This window comes from Bubalus kerabau, chromosome 11, assembly GCF_029407905.1.
Source record: "Bubalus kerabau isolate K-KA32 ecotype Philippines breed swamp buffalo chromosome 11, PCC_UOA_SB_1v2, whole genome shotgun sequence".
In the NCBI taxonomy this organism is placed as follows: domain Eukaryota; kingdom Metazoa; phylum Chordata; class Mammalia; order Artiodactyla; family Bovidae; genus Bubalus; species Bubalus kerabau.
In genome coordinates, this window is record NC_073634.1 from 50,892,447 (window position 1) to 50,901,827 (window position 9,381).

Sequence of the window (9,381 nt, forward strand, 5' to 3'; positions counted from 1 at the left end):
TCCTAGTTCTCCACCCGGCCAGATTGCCTCGAAGGCCCCATTCACAGACCCCCACACGCCCACCCGTCTCTGGGCTGGAGGGTAACAACCGCGAAAAGGAGGGCGACTCTCTTCTCCGCGGGGCTTCAAGTGACATCACATCCTCCGAATGCGAAATCGGGCTCGGCGGCCGGTCGAAGGGCGAAACTTCCCCCGGCCCGGTTGGTGATCCACCGGCTCCTGCGCGCCTCGGAGTTTCTGCGGCGGGGAGAGCGCCATGGCCTCACTCTTGACCGCCTTGATCCTGCCGCTGGCCCTGCTGCTGCTCGGTGCGTTGGCTACCCCTGGGGGAAGCGGGGGCGGGGCTGGCATGGGATGGGGGGGGGGTCGGGGGGGTGCGGCACGGGGTTCCCGGCTCAGTCTCGCTGCCCGTGTCCCGCAGATGCCGCCAAGGTCCTCGGGTCGCTCTCGTTCCGGATGTCGCCGACGCAGAAGGAGACTAGACTGGGCGAGAAGGTGGAGCTGCAATGCGAGTTGCTGCAGTCCGGCATGGCGTCAGGGTGCTCCTGGCTCCGCCAGATACCCGGGGACGACCCCAGACCCACATTCTTAATGTACCTCTCCCCTCAACGGGTCAAGCTAGCCGAGGGACTGGACCCCAAACACATTTCCGGCTCCAGGGTCTCCGGCACCAAATTCCAGCTCACCCTGATCAGCTTCCTCGAGGAGGACCAAGGCTACTATTTTTGCTCCGTCGTGAGCAACTCGATCCTGTACTTCAGTAACTTCGTGCCTGTCTTCTTGCCAGGTTCGGGCGCCCTGGGTGGGCTTTGGGGTTCACGTCTGAGTCCCTTTTTCACACGGACACCGCTACGTTCGAGTCTCTTGGGGTTCGAGCCTCTGGGGGCTACTTAGATACTGTTCCCAATTCACAGAGGAGAAAACTGAGGCTAGGGTGCGACTGGGTAGTAATTCAAAGTGACTTTTTAGGTCTGGTTGATCTGGGCTCGAGTTCCAGGCTAGTATGATCCTGGGCAAGTTATTGCACTTCAATTATCTGAGCTTCCCTCTGCTGGTCAGTAGAAGGCGGGTGTCCCACCGTCCCACCCCCGCCTCCTCCAAGCCCTCGAGGTTTCTGGTGGGGCCCTGGAGAGAGGCCGGGCGGAAGGGCACGGGCCTCTGTGTTCATGTCCAAGGCACCCAGTGCACTCAGACTACCAGGTGGTCTTTCAGCATCTCCCTGCGCTGAGCGCCGAGCTCCGCTGAGCCTCTACGGCTCCTCCAGTGGCTAATCCGGAGGGAGCGCCCCCTTGGCAAAAGCTGGCGGAGAGGTGGGAAGGGTTCGCTGCCACAGCTTCAACGCGGCCCCTAACCACTCTCCGTTGCTCCCGCAGCGAAGCCCGCCACCACGCCGGCGATGCGGCCATCCACGCGGGCGCCCACCAGCGCGCCTCAGACTAGGTCGATCTTTCCGCGCTCAGAGGTGTGCCGGACCTCTGCGGGCAGCGCAGGTGAGGCGGGCGCGGCAAAGGCCCTCGCTGGGGCCCCACTGATCTTCCTAGCAGCCCAAGCGGTGGGGAAACGAGAGCCGGAACCGGGAAAGGGACGTGCCCGCGTCAGCGGGGTGGGATAGGGTCGCGGGGGTGGAGAGGGGGGAAGGTTTCCCAGGGTGGGGGGAGATCCCGAGCCCTCTCCTAAATGTCCGCGTCTTCTGTGTCGTCAGTGGACACGAGCCGGCCGGACTTCGCCTGCAATGTCTACATCTGGGCTCCCTTGGTCGGGACCTGCGGAGTCCTTCTCCTGTCATTGGTCATCACAGGCATCTGCTACCGCCGTAAGTCCTGGGGAATCGCGCGGGAAGACAGCCCGATTTTTGCAGCGCTTTGCTCTAGGCAGCCCTTGGGGGCAGTTCAGTTGGGTTCGGATTTCTGGAACTTTGAGCTGCACCGCAGGGCCAGGCACTGCCTATGTCTTTCGTGGAGAGAGTACGCGGGGAAAACCCCTTCTCTTTCCACACCCCGGGAAGTTTTTAGGAGGGCAGAGCCCCATCCCCGGAGCCGCAGCGGCAGGGGTGGGTGTTCCACCCGCAAAGCCCGCAGGTCTGGGCTTATTACAAACGCCTGGGATGGGGATGGGGGCAGGGCGGGGCCCGGCTGTGGCCCGGGGACCAGTGCCCAGGAAGCCCAGGTCAAAACCACTACAGGCAGTGGTTTATCCTTGGCCCCCTCCTTGTGAGCCCCCACCCCAATTTGGATCCTACTGCAGGTGGCCGTACTAACCCACGTCCACCCACGTCTGTATTTGCAATGCTTTTTAAATTGATGTAAAGAGGGGTGGGAAAGAAGACCTCACCTCAGTTCTCAAGAGTTAAATGCTACTTACTGCATAGCACTGTATTCAATATCTTGTAATTATCTATAAGGGAAAAGAACCTGAAATATTTATTTACATATACATGTATATATACATTTACATATATATGTATATGTGTTATTCCCTCAGTCACATCCGACTCTTTGGGACCCCATGGATTGTAGCCCACCAGGCTCCTCTGTCCATGGAATTTCCCAGGCAAGAATACTACAGTGGGTTGTCATTTCCTCCTCTAGCGGATCTTCCTGACCCAGGAATCAAACCTGGATCTCCTGCATTGCAGGCAGATTCTTTATCATCTGAGCCACCAGGGAAGCCCCATATATTTACCTATATATATATTTACATATATAAAAACTGATTCACTTTACTATACATCTGAATCTAACACAATATTGTAAATCAACTATACTTCAATTTTTTACTTTTAGTAATAATTATTAAAACCATAAAATGTAAATATATTATGCTTTATAGCTTGTGTTTTAGTAAATTAATCTTCTTTTCAGTGTCAATCATTATTATGCACTGTCATTTTACAAGTTTACTTTATTATGATGTATTTCTTCCAAATATTTACTTATTTGGCTGTGCTGGGTTTTAGTTGCAGCACTCGGGATCTTTTATTAATAGTTTTAGCATGTAGGATCTAGTTCCCTGATCAAGGATCAAACCCTGGCCCTCTGCATTGGCAGTGTGGAGTCCTATACACCTGACCACCAAATACCTATGATGTATTTTTTATAATGTTGATGTAGTTATTGTTTGCTTTGGAAAAATTAGTCATAGCCACACTAAAAAAAACTTATAATCCTAAATAAACAGGAAAAGTGAAGCAGAAATCATGTTTGGAACTGTTGGTCATGGTGAGATAATCATTTTACCCCTTCTTTTTCCTTAACCAGGGAACCGAAGACGTGTCTGCAAATGTCCCAGGTGAGTCTCTTATAATCTCTGGACCTGCTCATCCCAGGCAGCAGATGGTGGGGATCTTTTCCAGACAGAGACCATGGCAGCAGAGTCCTGAGGTCCAGGGAGTTACTATAGTGTCTGAACAGATGCAGGCAGAAGGGGGACACTGGGGAGGACATGGAGGCAAAGCTGGACTAATGGAAAGAGCAGTGTGATTTCAGGAAATGTCCATCTTATTTGGCCTAACCTGAAGTATTCCCCCATTTAATCCTATATCCATGCGTGCTCAGTCATGTCTGCCTCTTTGCAACCCTGTGGACACCCACCAGACTCCTCTGTCCCTGGGATTCTCTAGGCAAGAACACTGGAGTGGGTTGCCATTTCCTCCTCCAGGACATCTTCCTGACCCAGGGCTCGAACACACTTCTCTTTTGTCTTCTGCGTTGGCAGGCAGATTCTTTACTACTGCACCACCTGGGAAGCCCCCAAAGACCCGACGTTCTTTTATCTGGACAATTCCATCTGAATCTTGTTTTTTCTTTCTTTTTTTCATAAATATTGATTTCTTTCTTTTAAAGTTTTTATTTATTTGGCTGCACTGGGTCTTCATTGTGGCGCACAGGATCTTTAGCAGCGCATGTGAACTCTTAGCTGCAAGCATGTGGGATCTAGTTCCCTGACCAGGGATCAAACCTGGGCTCCCTGCATTGGGAGCACAGAGTCTTAGCCACTGGACTATTAAGGAAGTCTGAGTCTTGTTGTTTTCTTAAGAAAACTTTTTTTTTTTTCTTTCCCATTGGTTTAGTCTAGCTTTTGGGGGTGGGAGGGGAGAGTCAGTTTTATCACCTGAACTAAATATCACTTGATTTAAAAAAAAAAAAAAGGCCTCAGTTGCTCATTTCCCTGTGGCAACTCAAGGCCTTGATTTACTGCCAAGGACTGGAGGGGGAAGAAGGGGAAGTCAGGGATAGAGGCAAAGAACTACCTGGCATTTCAAGTGACTCCCTCATCCAATTCCAGCCCATGATCATTCTGACATGATCAGGAAAAGACGTAAGTGAAAAATGGTGTCTGAAAGAGAGGCCTCAGTCTCCTTTCTCCTTCCAGCTTAGTCTGAGGCAGCACTGCCCTAACATCTAGCAAGTGCCCTCTCTAGCCCAGCACAGTGATGGGAGTCACACCCAGGGAATTCCTTATGCTCACAGCAACCCAATAGGGGAACACCACAGTGCCATCTCACAGATTACTGGCTCAGAGATCAGGAAATCTAGTCAAGGTGGCAGAGTCATGCTTACACGTTAGCTATCAATAATGCTGTTATTTAGTTGCTCAGTTGTGTCCAACTCTTTGCGACCCCATGGACTATAGCCCACCAGACTCCTTTGTCCATGCGATTTCCCAGGCAAGAATACTGGAGTGGGTTGCCTTTTCCTTCTCTGGAGGATCTTCCCGCCCCAGGAATTGAACCTGCATCTGCTGTTTGGCTGGTGGATTCTTTACCACTGATCCACCCATCAATAATATTGGGTTGACCAAAAAGTTCATTTAAGTTTATCCCAAAACCCAAATGAACTTTCTGGCCAACTCAATCATAATAACCTTAAAGTTTACCAGTGCTTTATATATATGAATATATATAAAGTTTTTAAGTTTCAAGTTTCATAACAACCTTTAAAGTAGTCAGTGTGGTTACCATTCTATAGATGAGGAAACTGAGGCTTAGGATCTTTAGTGACTTGTCTGAGGCCATACTGCTAGCAAGCAGGAGAGTTGCAACTTCTGTTCAAAGCCCGAGCTCCTCTCTGTGGTTGGGGGCCAGGGCAGAGAGGGTTAACGATAACCAACTCTATTCACCAATTCCTTTCAGTAGATGAAAATGTTTCAAGTTTTATACCTGAGGTTTGCATTTCACACTCCTTGATATTTCTCTGCAGAAACCCAAGTTCAGTGTCTTATACATTGTTATTTTTTAACAATGGAAATGTAATGAATTTCCAATGCATATACTAAAGGTGATATACCAATGGATACCCTTTAAGAGCAGAGAAGGATTTTTTAGCAGTTTCAATATTGGAAAGTTTTTGGAGGAGAATCATCTGTTATCTCTATCTTTTCTGAAATTTTGAAATGAGTAACTGAGAATAAAACTCTGTCCCAAAATACAAAACCATGCAGATTAAAACTATGAGAAATTCACACACCTGAGTTAATAAGCTCAGTGATGACCAAGGGCAGCTCAGCTTCAACCCAGATGTTTTGGAGGATGGTGTGTACAGACATGACACTCACGATGAATCAGCCCATTTAGAAGGTGCTAGCCCAGTAGTGAATTGACACATCAAATTTGGGTTATCAAAGGGAATTTTAGGTAAAGTAGCTCTACTTGACTGACAGACGGTGGTTCATTCACATCCTCCCCTATCGCTGTGATCCTCTCAAGGGCTGAGAATCAACTCAGATGATGGCTTGGTTATCAGCTTGCTTCTCACACCTCCATGGGGACCTTGACAAAGTCTCCAAGAAGCTAGACTAACTGGCTTCAGATGCTGCCTCCAACCCCTCCTAGCTATGTGACCTTGGGCACATTCTCCAGCCTCTCATCTCAAGATGGCACAAGGAAAGTTCTTGGCAGGGTTGCTGAGGTCCTTCACCTAGTCCCATGCCGGTGGCCTGGGGACAAGTCCTCAGACCCCTCTGAAGGCTGGGAAGCTGGTGGAGGTGTGTGTGGGTAGACATGAGTGGATGCTGCATCGAATTTCAGGGGCTCTTGCTGCACTGACAGTCACCCACCTCTCTTTCAGGCCTGTGGTCCGACAAGGAGGCAAGCCCAACCTTTCAGAGAAATATGTCTAACATGGCGATGGGCCCCGTGACAGCCACTACAAGACTTCACACTGAGAACTCTCCTGAGATCCTTCCCTTTTGATTTCTCCCATGCTTCCTTCCTTCTTGTTATTCTTGTTTTTCATGGGGGTGGGGTGGGAAGAGTTACTTTTTCTTTATTATTTACTTTGATACAAAACAAGACACTCGTGTCTAAGGCATACCACAAGGGTTATCATGCTGTTGTGCTCCCATACTCGGGTTGAGGGCGGGCGGGCCAGAGCTACCGCAAGCTCTATTCTCAGAACCTGGCTGTGAGAACTGGTGGGGGCCTCGGCACCCACTCAGCCCCAACTTCTCCTCCACACATTTTACAAAGGAGGACGCTGAGGCCCAGAGATGGGGAACAGCTGGATCAGAGTCCTAGCAGGGCTCCACACAACTGAGGTCTTTCTTCTGGAGGCCTCTGTCTCAGCGTGGGGAGCTGGATCTCAAGCCTCAGAGAACTAGTTATTTCTGAAGCATCTGTGATAGATCCATGACTGCACCCAGAGCCTCGATGAGGTAATGAAATAGGACAAGAAAACTTGACAGAGTTCTGTGATACTGCTGAACAGGATCAGATTATTTTTTTATAATCAAGCGTGAAATGATACAGATAATAGGAATTCTTCCAATGAAGTGGAAGAAGTGAACCAAACGATGGAAAATGAGCAACCTGACCTCTGAAGAAAATCTCTGGGAAATCCCAGCCTGGAGATGGTTCTCCCAGCCCTTGTGTTGCAGAAGGACCTATGAAAGAAGAGAGGCCACCCTCTGCAAGCATGATTTGAACGTTAGGAAAGTTGAATGGAGTTCAAGTCTCTCTAAACATTGAGATTCCGTATTCAAACATGCTCCTGGGTTATCGGTGAGTTTTTATAGTTTGTAAAGGGAGAATTGGGACCAAGCAGCTGGCACAGGCCCTGGCCACCCCAGGCTAGCAGCTGAGGGGATGTGCAGACACTCTGGTGAGGAGGCTACGAGCGCAGCTCCAGCCCTACAAGGCATTTCCTTTCTTACTGTGTTCTGCAAAAAATGCATGCTCACTGGGAGAAAAAAAATGTAGCTAAGGTATTAAGAATCATCCGTAATTCTTTACCTCAGGGATAATCCATTGTTAATATTATGGGCTACATTCTTCCTGATTATTTTCTGTGCCTACATATAAAATATATAATTTTTTAAAAAGGGATTGCACTATGCTTTTATAAATGGCTTTAATAAACAAACATTTATGGCTTACTTCTTAATAGCAAAGTCGTATTTCATTTTTGGTTGTGCCATTATTTATCCATGACTTGATATTTCATTGTTTCCAATCTTCCACTACTGTAATAACAAATACTACTAAAAAGTTGCAGACATCTTGAGGACAAATACCTAAAATTCTGGGGTCACTGCCCACTTTCACCTCAGACTCCCCATTTTCACATCAATCAAAATAAATTCGTCTCTTCTTGTATCATCTTCCTTCATTTTGTTCTTCCTTGGTAACAGATGAGTTGCTACTCCTCTCGTAATACATCACAAAATCTTCATTTTGTCTTTCAGGTGAAATAGACATATGGAAAAGTGCACAAACTGTAAGCGTACAATTCCAAGTCATTATTCAATGAACTCTCACATAGCTGGCACCACATCAGAAACAGAACTTCCCCTGCTCTCTAGAAATGGCCTTCCACAGCCTTAATTTTAAAAAGCAGTCTACTTTTAGAGAACAAAATTCTAGAGGAAAAAGTATCATCAGTGTGGGAAAGCAGAAGAGAAACTGGGAAGGTTTCTTCAAGACAAAATCTGGCTCTGACCCCTCCTCCCAAACCCATCAAGCTAAGCAGAATGGGGAAGGAGGGGGCACACCCCAGGGACAGAGGCCTAGCTTGGAGAGGGTTGCAGGCTCTGGGCTATCTCTGTGTTTCCTGAAAGAGGTGAGGAGGAGCATTCCTCAAAGGGAGGGACAGTAAAAGGGCCACATTCTTTCTGGGCTACATTCTTCTACATTTTTTCTCCAACCTGCAGCTCAGGTGTGAGCAACTGGGAGCCATGAGGCTCCAGAAAGGATTAAATACTCCCTGATTTTTTTGTCATATCCCCTACGAAAGGGCTGGGCTTCCCTGATGACTCAGACAGTAAGGAATCTGTGCCTGGTGGGCTACAGTGCTTGGGATCGCAAAGGTCAGCACGACTCAGCAACTGACACACACATGAAAGGACTTCTTCACTCAACACAAATACAATGGTAAAACAACAATTTGGAGATTAAAAATATTAACACAGGAAAAAGCAAGCATTAGAACTGGCCCTCGAGAACAGGAAGAAAATAGAGCAGCAGTGTACAGAGCAGGAGGCCTAAGGCACGCCAGGGGTGGGCTGTGAATCTAGGCTCAGGGCTCACGGAGACCAGACATCCAGCCTGCTCGTTCTACACGTGCAGGAGGACCGACAGTTCAGAGCCGGAGGCCTCAGTCCCAACAGTCTGTTTTGTTTTTTTTTTTTTACTTGCCAATCTGTAGCCTGAAGCACTGGTTTTTACCAATTTTCCTACATGAAAGATGCCCACAACCCATTTTTGGACCCCGAAAAACACGAACTTAGAGGAATCACTTTTGTACTATGCAGTAAGCTTGGTTCAGCTGGCCGAATCCAGTTTCAACATTTAATAAGGATGCATTCTCTTATCAAGACCATAGTCTAATTGTTGAAGAAAAAGAGAAATTGGTTGTTTCTTTTTTCCAGCTTTTAAACTGCTTTAACAGAGCCCACCCTACGGAAATCCCCTGTGACACTTCAGCAAGTGGGTCAAAGAGAACTTTCTCTCTCTCTTTTTTTTTTTAACCAGCAAGAAGCTGCCCCTCCTTTCTGCGCTGGGCCTGTGTGCAAATCTTTCCTGCACATGATTTTACAATAGCCAATTTTACGACAGCCATGATTTTACAAGCTATTCCTAAAAGCAGACTTGAACCGTTCTTCTCCACCAAAGGGAACTGCAGGAGGCCTCAATTACCAGAGATTAGGTTAAATGCAGAGGCACTGAAAGCAGCTTCTTGGCTGTGCTAGAAATTAACTGTGCATTCTCCAGCAAATGACAATGCCTCAATACCTCAGTTTCCTCACTTGTAAAATGGGGGTAACAATAGTCCCTATCTCAAAAGGTTGTTGGCAAGAATATATGTATTTTTTTTAGTGCCTAGAACAGCTTCTGGAATACAGTAACAAACGTATCCTGAAAAAATGAACGTGTACTAAACTTGTCAA

General features: G+C 47.9%; 1 protein-coding gene across 1 annotated transcript; it reads left to right on the plus strand.

Annotated features, from left to right (window-relative positions):
- Positions 1–256: 256 nt before the first annotated feature.
- On the plus strand, positions 257–7,361 carry CD8A (CD8 subunit alpha). Its single transcript, XM_055539116.1, has 6 exons — positions 257–308; positions 422–787; positions 1,374–1,490; positions 1,703–1,813; positions 3,258–3,288; positions 6,066–7,361. Exons 1-6 carry the CDS (start codon positions 257–259, stop codon positions 6,115–6,117), a joined length of 729 nt encoding a protein of 242 aa, XP_055395091.1. The 3' UTR covers positions 6,118–7,361.
- The last annotated feature ends 2,020 nt before the right edge of the window (positions 7,362–9,381 follow it).

Coding starts and splice junctions, on each gene's coding strand:
- CD8A (XM_055539116.1), top strand. CDS start 257: ATGGCCTCACTCTTGACCGCCTTGATCCTGCCGCTGGCCCTGCTGCTG. Junction 788..1,373: donor CGTGCCTGTCTTCTTGCCAG/GTTCGGGCGCCC, acceptor TTGCTCCCGCAG/CGAAGCCCGCCACCACGCCG. Junction 1,814..3,257: donor CACAGGCATCTGCTACCGCC/GTAAGTCCTGGG, acceptor TTCCTTAACCAG/GGAACCGAAGACGTGTCTGC.